Consider the following 15,773-nt stretch of genomic DNA (forward strand, 5'->3'; position numbering starts at 1 on the left):
AGTCAGATTACATTAGTGACAACAGATTTAACAGTAATTTTTGAACAATCCAGTGAACAACAGTTCATATTGTGGTGTTCTACGTTTCTCCTGACAAGCCATTTTAATATTTAATCAAAAACACCTCTCTGTAATTCGTGTTCTACATAGCAATAATATAATTTATCCTTGTCCAAATAATATTCTTACTGATTAAATAAAAAAAAGATATGAACAAGTAGTAATTACATTTAAGTTATAAGTAATATTACTCATCTCTAAGTAATATATCACAGCAGACCCGTGTCACCCTGGACACAGTCTCCTCGACTTGCTCCCATCTGGCAGGAGGCTCCGCCACAAAAACAGTTTCTTTCCCTCTGCGGTCGGACTCGTGAACGACAATCCTAGACCTGCCCACTCCAGCTGCTTTGTTCCAGTCACATGGCCCTAGTGTTGTTTGCACCTGAACTGACCAGGACCTACACTGACTTGTTTAAAGTAGCTGCTTCTCTAATTGTTGAGTTTGTATATTATCATTTCATTGTGTTTATTTATTTATTCTAATTTTGCTTATCATTTATTTTGTTCTTGCACCAAGTACCACAGCTATTTCCTTGCTCATAAGCAATAAAACCATTCTGATTCTGAATATTCATATTAACAACTGCACTAGTAGGAATTTAGCATCTTAATTTGTTAAGGTGTGACCATCCCGATCACCTGTTAACTCATTCACTACCAATGACGACTTAAGTTGTCATTTGCATATTTTTTTATTGTGTGGGCATCGGAATGAGCCCCCGCACCGTGAGAACAAACATTTCAGCTCTGAAGTCGATCTTCATCGTCACACGTCACATGATCAGGAAGCAGAAAATCCATGTGCTAGGAGATCGTTTTGGGCCGCTGCTGTAAAAAAAAAAGTGAGGCGCGAACCGGAAAAGCGTCTGCCGATCACAATTCGACAACGGATTATAAAAGAATGGATAACGCTCGAAACACGCGGATTCTTCCTGATGTAAGAGGTGAGTCTCTTCGTTGTTTTGGCTTCGACATCATCCTAACGCGCAACGTTCTGTCACTCTTAAAAAAACAGTAAAAATGTCAAGAAACGAAAGCAGCGAAGGCCTTTAGTGATCAGGAAACGGCTGGCAGTGAAGGAGTCAACCGTCCTTTTACAGAAACTCAAAAAAAGGCTTTTAGGCATCTATAATTAAAGGTGTGGAACACTGAAAAAACATGTTTTAGTGATTATTTCTGATAAATTACTGGGTTTTTCATACAGGCTGAACATGAAAATAGTCTCCTCCACCTTCCTCCTGCATTAGGTGCTGATAGAAAGTAGACGGTGAAACTCTAGGATTAGAAAATCCTGACAGATCTACATCACACTGTCACTCAACATTCATGGACTCACCCATCTGGACTCACATCGGAGAAGGCTGTTTAGCATCCAGGAAACATTAGAGACAAGCCTCGTTTTTAAGACACACCATGCCGGCAAATCGGCGTAATATTACCACAATGGTATGTCTATAAACATGTCATGCTGGCATGGCATTGCACCAATTTGTCGGCATTCGTTCCGCCTCGCTTGGTAGCAATATTGCTGTAATGGTCTGTCGTATGCACCCTGGCACAACAGGCAGATGTCATGATGACGTGGGGAGTTATTGCTGAGCTCCGGCTGGCAAATTGATTGAAAATGAAAGTAAACACAGGCAATAAGGTTTGCTTTTTGAACAAAATCAGCTGAGATGGCAAACTGGAGCGCCGCAGCGCTCCATGAGCCTCTCTTTTAGAGCTGAAGCTCAGATCACCAGAGACCGCACAGGGACTGATGGGGACAGACACATTTAGGAGCTGCTTGTTTAAAAAAAAAACGTAACAATCACGGCTTCAATCGCAATAAAAAGCAAGTTATGTCCAAGATAATTGGAAGTCTGCGGCAGCACAGAGACTGCCCCCATACCCCCTTTATGTCGCCATCACCTAATCTTTTATAAAATTGACATGATTGCGCCACATTTCCGCCATGGTCTGATCTTGTAAACAACCTTTATTCTCCCCAGGGAGCCGCGGCAAATCCCGGTTTGCAAACACTATGGTCCTGTAAAAACAGCTAAAGTCTTGACTAGTAGAAGCCAACTATTGGCATTAGCAACTCCACCAAACAGCAGAACTGCTCCAGGCTTGTGTTATTTGTGGAGGTAAAACATCAACATTGCAAATCAGTAGTACCGGTAGATAGAATTTTCCGAAGCAAAATCTCTGAAAAGGAACAACACATATTTTAGGGGTTCAAAACCTTTATAGAATGTAATCATGCCTTTAATCAATAATGTCCAGAGTATGTGTGTTATTTATATTTATATTAATACAGATGTGAAGTCAGTTCATGTAAAATAATCGTGGTAATTGTGATTATTTCTCAGACTATAATCGTATCACAACATTTATATTGTCTGTATACCAGGAGGTAGAGAGGTGACAGTAGACGGGGATGGGTTGTTAACTGGAGAACTAGAGACTGGCCGTGGGTAGGATTGAATGTTCCCAGAGATAAGTAACTATAAAAAAATGATAACCCGAATTTCAGAAGATTTAGTAGTGGAATGTGTCTCGCTCTTTGTGTCAAATATATGATCTTTTAGGAAATGTTGACAGCTTTATTGCAGCTTTATAACTGATGGGTGTCAGGATGGATTTAAAATAAATCTGTTTATTCATTTTTTGTTCTAATTAGTGTTCTCCTTCATTTGGTTCTCTTCACTTATAAATGATCCGTTTCATGGGCGTGCGTACACACACACACACACACGCATACACACACATGTGCGCGCACACACACACATATAATGAAGGTCCTATCTCCTTTTTCTGAATTATATATATGGTTTCTGTTCTGCAGCAGTCCTACATGGATGAAAGAGAACACCTAAAGGTTTTCCTCAGAGTCAGACCTTTCACCTCAGCAGAGCAGACCAGCGGGGAGTCGCAGGTAAAACTCAAGAAATTAACCAGAATTATTTTTGATCAGTTCTTATTTACAACGAAAGCTGCTTTAAAATACACCTTTCTGGTCTTTAGAGGGCCGCGATGTCATCAAGGAGAGAAGAAAAACGTTTTTTTATATAATGCCTCTCAGGATAAAAATCACAAGGAAAAACAAAAGTATAAAAATGACAACTAAAAAAAGTGTGATTTAAAAATAAGAATGTAAGGAAAAAGAGAGAAAATAGAAAAGAGGGAATTCAGTGTATTTGGAAAAGCCAAACAAGTAGAAGGAGCAGAATAAGGAAAGAGTGGTGACGAAGGTCACGCAAAAGCCAGCGAGTGAGTTTTCAGTTGCTGTTTGAAGATTTGTTGGATGTACATCCATGATGTGAATCTTCCTTCCCACTAGGGCTGAACGATCTACTGTTTTTGGACTGAAATTGCGATTTCAAACAGAATGATGACGTGACCGTCAAAGCTGCAGTTTTAGCGGCTTTGACTGATCCAGGGTCAGTTGTGTAACCTCTGTTTTTTTTTTTTTACATCCGGGGTCTTCCCCCTGTGTTATGGCGGCGGCAAAAGCCAGCGCGGAGGAGGGGGGTGGGGTGTACCGTCCAGAGCCAAACCCAACTCCACAGCTGACAGAGCTGCATGTTCAGGTTATTTTCCCTGTTTTATGTTCCCACACACAACGCTGCTAGAGCCGATAATAAAGGCACCGTAGGTGAGCCCGGGACAGAGAGAGAATGTAGGTGAGTAAACTTAGTAGTTGTAGTAGTAGCTGAGTAGTTGAGTTAAAGCTTAAGGGAGAGAGAGACTCCTCCCACATCAGCAGGTTCAGGCTGATTTCTAAAGCTTGGTTTATGCTTCATCAGCTCGAGTGCGCATTTTAGTTGACTTGAAAGCTCAACTTCTCTTTTAAAAATGGTTTGAATGTTTCTGATGGCACACATTAGTTCAAACAAGCTAACGTGTCAGAATGAGTGCGTCTCTCACAGAGCTGACATTTTAGTGAGGAAAAGCTATCAGACGGCTTCGGAAAACGTGCAGCCAGCCTGCCGCGGAAAACTGTGCATTTTTAATTGAATACATTTAAAAGCCGTTTGTCACGGCCTTTAAACTTCCAAAAAGGATTTCCAACTAAAGGCCGTTGGTGAGAACGGGTGATTTCCTTTAAGCACGCACTTTTAGACTTGATTTCTCGCAAATTTTATAAATGGTTTATTCTTCCAAAAAAAAGTTCAAAATTCATTCAAAATGTTCTACTTTTCATCCAACGAAAATTAACCTTAAATTAAATTATCAGGTCTAAAAAATGGTCAAAATCATTTAACCAAATCCTCCCATCTCCCCTGACACTTGGCAAACACGTCTCTAAATAAAGTAAAAATTTGTAGTGCAGAGTGGAGACAACCCATAGAAGCACTGATTTGATCTCAATTCAGAGAAAAATAGAACAGGTTAGATGCACCTAATAAATAAAATTACTAACAAACTCAGGAATCTTTCTTTGCTTCACTGTTCTGGTGCTGAAAACATCACTAATGCGGATCGAAGTAGATACACAGATGAATGCACCTCTTATTTATTATTTGGAAACTACATTTACTGCAGCTGGCAGAGGCAGAGATTTTTTCTATTGATACACGGCATTTACAGAATCATTTTAAATTTTAATAGGGGAAGACTGCAGGAGGGAGCGGTAAAATACAGGGGGTCCCAGCAAAAACAAGAAACTTTACGGGTCTCATGAAACCCGCTGGTTTTCCATCAGGCAGTCACGGGGCAGCTCCAACGACCCAGTGGCTGTGCTAGGTCAATGTTATCGACACCAGCTCGGCCGTGAATGAGCCGAGGCGACGTCCTGTTCTGCTTAAGAAGAAGTGTTATTTTCCTGCTTCAGAAGAAGCATCCAACGTGTTTTTACGCTTTCTCCGAGACATGTCACGTTGCCAAGTTGTTAGCGTCGCGCGCTAACACATCAATAGTGCAGCGTAGCCTGCTGGAGGTTTTAAGGGTTCAGATGAAAACACCCGACCTCTCAGGCTTCTCACACATCGATCTTAAGTTGTTGCTGTTGCGCTCACGCCGTAATACAGTATTAGATGCGGTTAAAGTCTGACATGAAAAACTAAATTTTACATGAAAAAGTGATGCTTAGCTTGGTGGGGGGAGGAAAACCTGGCCTAATAAGTACTGGAGGAAACCCTGTCAAGATCGTCCACACTCATTTATCTTAACGCTATTGAAACATGTAAACCAAAAAGCATTATATCCACTGTTACCTTTCTAATTTAAACTCAGTAACTTATGCTGTAACTTCACCTTGCCCTGCCTGCTCCTCCTTGCTGCCGCCGGCTGTGATCACAAGCGACAACATAGTAGTTCCCGCTGCTTCTTCGGGAAACAGCGCAAAAAAAAAAACTTGGGATCTTGTAGGCGTGGCGGTTGGATTTCAGCCGTGGCGGGCCGCCACGGCTACGCCTATGTAAGGGAAACCCTGGCTACAATCAATCAATCAATCAATCAGTCAATCATTGGCTCTAGCAATGCTATGTAAGGATAATAAAAAGGGAAAATAACGAATCGAGCTAATGCAAAAGTCTGATGTAGCATAAGGTTGAACGCTATGCTAACCACTTATTAGCTCCAACACACAACAGATAGATCCTTTTTTGTTCCCCTCCCTCCTCTTTAACAGTTAGCTTTAAGTTTATAGGCAGACTGACCTTAATTTAGCGTAGGTGCAGTTTGCATTAGAGCTTGGTCGGTGTGCTTAGCTCTGTCACCCTGTAGTGCATGTTGGGAACTGTGGCTCATTCCTATTTTTTGACCGCTTTCTCTTGTGGCTATGCAAATCTATTGGCCAATGCTCTAGGCTTACATAAATAATTAGTTTTGCTGTAGAGGCCGTGGGAGGGACTTAAGGCAAGTATAAATTATGAATTAAAGTTACTTTATTCATTACGTATCCCAGCTTTAAAGAATGTACCCCCAACTGCTGAGAAAATACCAAATGATAATAAAACAGACACAGATTATTTTATTGTATTTTTTTTTTTTTAACAGGACTGTGTCACCATCGAACCACCTGATACGGTTCTCCTAAAACCTCCCAATCTGTCTGCTCTGGCCAGACTCAGCTCTGAAAAGTTCCTCCCACAGACAGGACAGCGCTTCCAGTTCTCCTCGGTTAGTGTTTACCCACTGATCCAAACTCCAGTCAGCTGATTTTTGTGGAAACGATGTCACAGGATCAGGATTGGTAAAAATGCTCATGTTTCTTTTCTAATAATTGTTTCTCTTCTTGCTGCACAAAGGTGCACGGTCCACAGACCTCCCAGAAGGAGCTGTTTGATGGAACAGTGAGAGACTTGGTGAAAGATGTTCTTGATGGAGGACGCTCTCTGGTTTTTACTTATGGAGTCACAAACTCTGGGAAAACATTCACTTTCCTTGGTATGAAACTATTGCTTATTAATAACTGCAGCCTTTCTTCTGATATTTGTGAGCAGGTTTACAGGCCAGCGTAGATCCTCCTGAGGAATGAAGCACAGATGGCAGCTAGGCCGCAATACTGGAAGAAGATGTTCTGACAGTTCTACTCTGTATAGGCTTGCTCCTTTACGAGCAGATTGGGTACCCCATTTCTCAGTTAGCCACTCACTGAAGAACCTTTTTAATGTGCTCGCCTACTGGGTGGGTCCCACTCCAGTAAAAAAGGGGTGTGAACCCTTTATTTGTCTCCCACTTTCTCTTCATGCTTCACACTACAAGAGCAAATAATCCTCACGCACCCACACACCCTCTCTCGGTCTCACGACAATCAGGCACTGACACATCACAACATTGTTCCCTGTCCTAATGTCCGGAAGGACGGTCCAGAGCGTAGGCTGAGTGTTTTGCTAACCTGCAGAAAATTTCTACCACAGTTGACCAGACAGAAAGTAGCTATGGGTTACCAGAAATGTTTGTAGATTCTTCACTAGGTACTTTTAGGATTTAAAAAGTCAAGAAGGGGGTCTGAAAAGCTGTTCGAAATAGCAACAAAGTCGCTAAGCTAGTCACACTGTGTTCCTGAAGAGGAAGCAGATAGAGGAGAAAGAATAGAGGCCCCTGCACAGAGCCTTGCAGGACACCATGGGTAAGGAAGGTGGTGGAGTAAAGAGAGTTAAGAGCGTGAGGGACCTGGCTGTCCTCTGTGGCACCATCATGCCTTAAGATTTGGGATAACGGCGGCTCTGCCATGTTATGTCCTAACCCTGCTTTAATCCCTAAGAACATCACTAACTCTTTCAAATCCTGGACTATCACTGGAAGGGCTTTTCCCCTTCCTCATAATTCTGATGAGTAAGCTGTTCTCACCTACTCTGTCCAGTGCACACCTCACCCCGGTTTCACACTGAAATCAGAAGCGTGAAACATCACTGCTTCAAATAATCCATTATTGTCTATGGACTGTTTAAAACCAGCAGCAACACGACAATTTCAAGTTGCATCTAAATAAAAATACTACAGCAATGCAGTTTCATATATTTGAAGCTTACAAAGGTAGAAATTAACTACACCACCAACCAGCCAGCGGGGCCGGTAACTCTGAAAAGTTACTGGCCCCGTTGAGAATCTACAGGTCCCGCACTTGTTTTAGCAGGTCATCTGCTAAAACAAGTAAAAATCACAACTGAACCACCGTTTTAAACATAATAAACTTTTATTATGTTCACATTTCCAATCGACAAAGTGTCAGTCTCTGGCACCATAGTGTTTCAGGCTGATTATTTGGCTAGTGGTGGACTAGTGGTTTCTCTTAGTCTTTGGTTCCAGATATTACTCCACCTCAAAGTTTGTCTCAAGCTCGTCTCATACTTCTTGCTCCTCATTTTTGAGCAAGCGGGTCTGACCCACACACCTGAAGTCTTCCTCTGGCTCTTCGTCGATGATCTCTGGAGCAGTTCAAGTCTTTCTCCAGGAATCATTCCACCTATGTACACGCCTCTCTGTTTCATACCGTTTTGGACTGTCTGGCTTCTCACCAGTTTTAAATCTTGTCGTAGAAGGTATCATCATGAAATCCCATCCCTGTGGAGCTGCAATCTTCGTGAGTGTTTGGGTATTTTTAATGTGGTTCCACCCCATGTTTTATAGTGAACTCGCCTCTAGTCATGTCAACATGTGCAGTTCTGTGCTCAGTGGAATCGCAAATGGCAGCTTGCTACAGGGCGCGGCCACAATGTATCCCAGATGCGCGGACACAGGGGGAGGTGAATGCCGGTGTGTAAATGACAAACAAAGCTTTGGCGCCACCTGGGCGGTAAGTCATCAATTATTTACCGCCCGACAAGAAAATTTACCGCCAATGGCACTCGGGCAGTTCAAGTTTCCACACCTGGCTTACGTGTGACCCAACGGTTTATTTTCTCACAGCATCGTTCCAGAAGTGCAGCAGTGTTTTTTTTTTCATGGCTTTAATCCTGACGGTGGAGAGGAACAAAATCATATGACATCAAATGGCGATAACAACATGATTTCCTCTTTTTGGTTCTCTCACAACCTTCTCCAACTTCACGGAAAAAACCAAATCAAAATCCTCAATCTGTAAAACCCAAATTTTCTAATTCAATTGACTACTTACCTGTTCTCCCTTCATCACAGGTCAAGAGTTTGAGTGTCATTCTGGATAGCAACCTCTCCTCAGCTCATATAAACAATATCACCCGCTCCGCCCACTTTCATCTACGTATTATTCTTTTTTGTGCCTCCCTTACACCCACTGACACTGTAATTTTAGTTAAAGAGCAGGGGCCTCATTTATCAAGCTTGCTTACACACAAAACGGGGTTGGAAAACTGCGTAAGCAACTTTCCACACAAACTTTGGGATGTAAGAAAACTTAGCGGAAAAATGTGTGCAACTTTAAGTTGATTAAGGACCTGGCTTACGCACATGTTGGACATGGAGAGCACCTGCAGTGCTGCTGCTAAGAAGGATCAAATTATGAAATCCTGCAGCATTATCACTTGTACCTCTTCATGTTCACACAGAACAAGACCCTCCCCCACATGCACACACACACACACACAGCCTGAAGCGCAGAACACGGAATGCAGAATATCAGCAGGGGGACAGATTGAGACACAATGTCATTCGTCTGTGACCGTGTGTGTCCTGTCACTGTGACCCGATTGATCATGCTCCATTTGGCTGACTGGTTAGCGCGTGTGATTCTCACCTGGGAGTCTGGGGATTTAATCCCGATTGGACCTTTTTTTTTTTTGTATCACCACAGATCTCTGAAGAATTCACAACATTGACGGCTTCAGCAACGATCTGTCACTCCGTGGATTTTCTTCTATTTGTTTTGCAAAAGTACTTCCTTTCATTTCTCCACCTCACCCACATGTACTTCAATTTCTGCTTCTGTGAAATTGCGCTTCCTTGATCTGCCTTGATCTACGGTCAACATGTCATTGGCGGAGCGCTGCAACAGCCGGCTTATGTATTTGCATGAGATCCACAAGGCACTTTGCATTGACCATTTATGGCAGTAAGTGGGCGTGGTGAGGGCGGGATGTGACTAAAATGCAGCTGAGTAACATTCTCGTTATTCTCCGATTTACGAAGCGGAAATTGTGCGCAGCTGTGCATACTCCATGTTTGATAGATTACAAACCTGCTTGGCGCAAGTACGTTTTTTTGCTGAGCTTAAGTATGGTTTTAGTAAGGATTATACGCAATGTTTGATAAATGAGACCCCATGTCACTTCCAGTTTTTATTACTGTATCGTTCTACTCTCCGGCTTGCCACAAAGTGTACTCTACAAATTACAACTGGTTCAGAACTCAGCAGCCTGTATCATCTCAAGAACACCATCTTCACACCATATTGCACCTGTTCTTGAGCAGCTGCACTGGCTTCCAATCCACTTCCATATTGAGTTCAAAATCCTTTTGCTAACATTCAGAGCCCTGAATAACCTAGCCCCCCCATATCTTGCTCATCTCTACGTTTACACACTGTCTCGCACTCTTCGATCTTCCTCAGACTGTCTCCTCACCATTCCGTGCACCCTTCTCTCCACCATGGGACATGGGTCATTTGGGTCTGCTGCACCGCGGCTTTAGAACAAACTTCCTCTGGGTATTCGTAGAGCTTCATCTATCCAAACTTTCAAATCGCTATTTAAAGCTCATTTATTCAGGTGTGCATATTTTACTTGCTCTTTTTTTTCTTTTAATTTATTGTTATATCTGCCCTTACTTTTTAACCTGCTCTTATTCATTTTATGTGTTGCTCAGTCAGTTGCTGCTGTGTATTGCTTTTTTCTCTAATTGATTTGTTTGCATTGTTTTTAAACTGTAGTGTGTTTAGTGCGTGAGGGAGACACCTGTGTGAAGTGCCTTGAGACGACTTGTTGTGATTTGGCGCTATATAAACTTGAATTTAATTGGTACTTATGTTCATGCTTCCTGTTCAGTGACCTTGAGGGTCTAACGGCGCTTACAAATCAAATTTATTATTATTGCATAAACAGACCGTGATCTGAAGTCTTGAGGGATCGCGTGATCTCGCTAGTCCAGCGAAGAGCACAGCGAGGAAGCCGTGCTGCTGCCAAGTCTCCCAGTAAGGATTGCTTTAAAGTTTGCGAGTAAACAATTCTGCTGCCATTTTGCGCCGCTGATGCATCCAGTATGAAACCGGGGTCAGAGCTGTGATGCTCCCAGTCTGTTTGTGCATACAGGGACTGTCCCCTCAGACATTTGCTGTTGACCCAGTGCCTCTCATATTGGCTGTGCGAGATCATTTTGCTTGCTTATTTTCCTAGGGGCTGGAGCCCCTGGAGAAGCTGAAAACTCATTCCACCATAGGAATCTCCTTCCATGGTGCTGCGCAGAGGCGCATCAGGGGAGGGGATTTGTCTTGCCACATCTTGGTCCTCCCCTTGCACTTTTATCGCACTTTTATTTGTGGAACATTTCTTCAGCATCCTTACCTGACTCTGTACTTGGGGCTGTGATGAGCTGATTTCAGCTGGACTGTTGACAGCGCACCGGTTCGCTCTCCCACTGCGAGCGCCGCTGTCCCATTTTGACTGTTAATTGAAGTTGCGTGTCTTCTCCACCGTGCCTGATGGATTTGTTTTTCATGTAATTGTCTCCACTGCTCCCTTGTTATTGTCACTGGGGGCTTCTTCCCTGCACGATTATCCTCCCCCCGACCCCCATATCTGGGTTTTGGCAAACAGATGTGTTCTGATGGTTCGATCTGATCTAGTGACTTGAAACTTTTTTTAACAAGCCACTTCTTAAGGTGTCTGTCCCCAGCAGTCTCTTACGATCTAAGCTTCAGCTCTAACAGAGAGACGCTCAAGGAGCTTGCGGCGCTCCAGTTTGCCGTCTCTTATATGAAACTTATTGCTCGTGTTTACTTTCATTTTCAAAATATTTTCCGGCCGTAGCTCGGCATCAACTACCCACGTCATTGTGATACCTCCCTCTGTTGAGTCATGGCACATTAGCCGTTTATAAGACAGACCATTGCTGCAATACCACTACCAAGTGAGGCGGAACAAAAGCCGCAAAATTCACGCAGCTCCATGCTGGCACGACTCGTTTATAAGGCACACCATTGCGGTAACATTATGCTGATTTCCCGGCACGTTGTGTCTTGCAATAAGGGCTTATTATTGGGTTGTACTCATTTTTACAACATCGGCTTGAATGGATTTGTTAGGAAAATCACTTTTGTGTGTGTGAAAATTAACCAAATCTTGTCTGCAATCAATGGCCCTCATTTGTGGGAGTATTTTGTAGTATGCAACCTCATAGAAAATGTTGATTCTGAAAGGAAACTAAAGGTTTTCTGACAAATGTAATGGGGTGTACTTATTTATGCTGAGTACTGTATATTGTGGAGATGAATAGAAAAACAAAAATCTTACTGAAATGTTTCTCTTTTGTCTAAAACCTTCACCAGTAACACATTTCAGTTCTCAAACAAACATTGAACCATCCAGTTGTCAGACTCACCAAACCGCCACACTTCCCTAGGTCCTCCATTCATACACTTTCATATTTAGCAACAGAACACCTCTGGTGTGAGAGGTTCTCTACCCAACAACATCAAAGAATGAAAAACAGCTGGCTGTTACCACTTCAACTTTAGCCAGAAATAAGATATTTGCCATCACAAAAGTCATTAGCTGCGCTTTGAACACCGACATGTTTTTAGAGTAATTATAAACATGACTTACTGAGAGGAAACTTGTGTTTCTGTCTTTGAAGGCCCAGATAGTGATGCTGGAATTCTGCCCCGGTCTCTCGGGGTCATCTTTAGTAGCATCGGTGAGAAGATTTTCACCGGTATGTGCATCAAACCTCACCGCTGCAGAGAGTTCTCTAAACTCAGTTGGGAGCAGCAGGCAGAGGAGGCACTGTTCAAGAGAAGTCTCCTGAGACAGTTTAAAGAGGTAACCTGTTGAATCAATAACTCACCAGAGTGGAGAAGCTGCTGTCCTGCAGGCTCAATAAACACCATTAGAATGGTTGTATAAGCAGCTTGAAGGAATAATTAAACCATCTCTTTTTCTACAGGATTAGATCAACTCTGATAATCAGTTTAAAACACCTGAGACAGTCCAGCATACGGAAAGCAATATTTCAGACATTCTGATGTGTGTTTGTGTGTAAAAGTTATAAATACTTGCTATTTTATCCATTGTAGATGGCTTCCTGAGTGGCCTCTGTTAAGAGAAACTGTTTAATTCCTTCAGTTCTAGTCCAAGCTAATGGCAAGTATGAAATAGTCGCAACCTCCTGGTCCAGCTGGCCATTTTCTCTGTAAATTTGCGGAATTATTGTCATCAATGCTTAACCTAGAAAAGTTTTAATTCTAGGTGACTTTAACTTACACAATAATGATTCGGCTTGTAGCTCCACATTAGAGTTCATGTCTATGAGTGTTTGAACTTACTACAGCACGTTTCAGCTGATTTTTCAAACAAAAATAACCAGAAAGTTCTGTTTGACATCATAAACTAGATTGTTTCACCTCAAGCCCCTCGTGTATATGTGTGTATATGTATATGTGTGTGTGTATGTATATGTATATGTATATATATATATATATATATATATATATATATATATATATATATGCCTATCTAACAACTTTCTAACATTCTTTGAGAACAAAATTAGAAAAATCAGGGCAAGTTTTTCACCCCCATCCACTTGCTATTCTCCCATCCAACCATCATCTTCAGGACATTTGCCTCTTTTAGAATAACATGAAACCAACCACATGCACGCTTGACATTATTCCTACCACCTTGTTCATTACGATGTTTAACCAAATTGGCCCATGCATTGTAGATTTTATTAATTTATCTCTAAAATCTGGCTGTATTCCCCCTGTTTTCAAACATGCAGTCGTTGAACCTATCCATAAAAAAATGAAACAGTTTGGATTTTTCTCAGCCTCAAAATTACAGAACTATTTCTAAATTACCCTTTATCTCTAAAATATTGGAAACAGTTAATGATCTGTTCTCTGGGGTACCCCAAGGCTCTGTTTTGGGTTTTCTCTTAACGCCCGGAACACACCAGGTGCGAAAATGCGGTAAAATGCTCTGCAAAGCGCCGTGGAACAACGAGCGCTTCTAATCGGTGCCCTTGCTAACGTATGCTCTCGGTCACATCCTCTGCGAAGCGCCACAAAGGCTCACACTGAAGTGATCGTAACGATCGTAAGCTCAAATTTTTTCGTTAGCTGCGTCAATTCTGGCAGAAAATCAAACCAAAACAGAAGAGGCAGGTCGGTAAATTTAAAGAGCAAGCCACCCCCTACCATAGTCTTACTCCACTCCCAAATTCTGTTGCCTGGCAGTCCGTGAGAGTGGAGCCGCTAACAAATACACAGGCTCACAACGTCACTGTGATGTCATATGGTACCAGCTAACGTCATAATGTTAGCCAATAGTTGTGCTAGATTTAAATTCAAGTGCAGTGCAGAGTTTTTACCTGATGATGGCACAGCACTGACAGTTTTAGGCAGAATATTTAAATTTTAACTAAGATGCACTAAAGTGCTGAATTATTGACTACAAATTTCTACAGCACAATTAGACACAAATTTATATATATTATCAGCACCAAAATAAAGCAGATTTGGGGATGATTTGCTCTTTAACAAAATAATGAAAATTTTCTAAATAAAACACTGCAATTGATAAATGTGATCGTTTCTGTGTATCTAAACAGACTAGAGAGATGAAAATGAACAAACACTGGTTTATCTAATAATGTCAGAATTGATGCTTCTAGTGCCATGAGTCCATGTTAATCCTCTTAAGTAAAAGGGAAATCGGCATATTTTAATGTCTCAAAGCAGAAATTCTCGCCTGATGTGATTAGAGGAGGAACGGACAGTGCACGAATTTCATGAGCGATCCACCTCACGGTGCTTCGCAGCTGATGTGTTCCGGGCGTAATTCGACTGTACATACACCCTCTTGGACAAATGATTGATTCTTTTCACAACGTCTCTTATCACCTATATGCAGATGACATTCAGCTGAACTGCTCCTTTAAGATTTCTGAGTTTTATAAACTGTCTGAATTACTAGAGTGCAGGGTTTTCCCCAGCGCTCTCTAATTTCCCTCTGGGACTAATAAAGTATCTTTGAATTTGAATTGAATTGAATAAGCCTGGTGGCCCGCCAGGCTTTGCTTGGCCACCCGCCAGGCTAAGCGTCATGCCCCCCTCCCCGACCCTACTGTGTCCACTGACATGGACGGTGCAACAAAACTAGAGCCCTCCATCAGCTGATACTGGTGAGAAACGGCAGCAGAACGTGTGCAAACCCCCCCCCATTCCCACGGAGGAACGCTGCGGGACGGAGCTCCAACCCGCGCCCTCAGATCCACAAACCAGAACCTTCTAGAACGGGGCTATTCATTTCATTTCCAGCATGTTATGACTTTAACTCTGCTTCAACACACCTGATTTCAATTAGTAGGTGATTAACAGACTTCTGCAGAGCCTGATGAGCTGCTGCACAGGTGATTCAACCACTGAATCAAGTGTGTTGGACTGGAGAAACCACTAAAACCTGCTGCCCTCCAGGCCCGGAATTGAATAGCCCTGTTCTAGAAGTTCCAAAGACCAGATACAAAAGTCAAAGGAGCAAACGGTCATTCGAGGCCGTTAGCTCAGCCGATTGCTTTCGTGTGCGGCAGGCTTAACCTTGCCACAGAGATGAGTAAGCCATAACATTCCTCTCCCCCTCTCTTGCGTGCTGGAAGCTACAAGGTCTCATGAAGAAGTCGAGACTTACTCTTTAATAAAAGGATTCTTATTTTGTCTCATAAAATAATTTCTTTCAGTCTACAGGTTGTTTACAATCATATTCTGTGCAATTTACAATGAATGTTCTTTCTAAAGTGATTTAATATTAATTATTCAACATTAATGTTTATTATTTCATGACTTATTTCAGATTTTAAATACACTAAATGAGTCCATTTGATGATTTAATAATTAATTCTTATCGGTTACATTTACATATCAATATCAGTATATTAACAAATAAACGTTTAACAGATTTATTTCACATTAAGTGGAACCAACCTCTTCTGAGTGCCTGAGGGTCTTGGTAAACACCTATCCAGATTTCTCAGATCTGGTTGGTCCAAGTTTATAAACAACCATTTCATTCAAAGTGAACTCGCTTCCTTTTTTCCCCAGTCCCGCCAGAGCTCTAGACAAGCTCACAGCTCATGCTAAATGACCATTC

At 42.1% G+C, this 15,773-nt stretch overlaps 1 protein-coding gene across 2 annotated transcripts in view; it reads left to right on the top strand.

The window, feature by feature from the left end:
- The window catches only part of kif20ba (kinesin family member 20Ba), a 93,810-nt gene that overhangs the window by 6,289 nt on the left and 71,748 nt on the right, over window positions 1-15,773 (top strand). The window contains exons 3-6 of one of the 2 annotated variants that reach the window (XM_070542643.1): window positions 2,894-2,983; window positions 6,049-6,171; window positions 6,300-6,438; window positions 12,262-12,446. In XM_070542643.1, coding sequence (XP_070398744.1) covers window positions 2,894-2,983; window positions 6,049-6,171; window positions 6,300-6,438; window positions 12,262-12,446 — 537 coding nt within the window. Of the gene's footprint in view, window positions 1-2,893; window positions 2,984-3,045; window positions 3,639-6,048; window positions 6,172-6,299; window positions 6,439-12,261; window positions 12,447-15,773 lie in introns of those variants that run through there. The other variant, XM_070542644.1, reaches the window with a different exon arrangement.

The sequence above is a fragment of the Nothobranchius furzeri genome, chromosome 12 (genome assembly GCF_043380555.1).
Source record: "Nothobranchius furzeri strain GRZ-AD chromosome 12, NfurGRZ-RIMD1, whole genome shotgun sequence".
Lineage (NCBI taxonomy): Eukaryota > Metazoa > Chordata > Actinopteri > Cyprinodontiformes > Nothobranchiidae > Nothobranchius > Nothobranchius furzeri.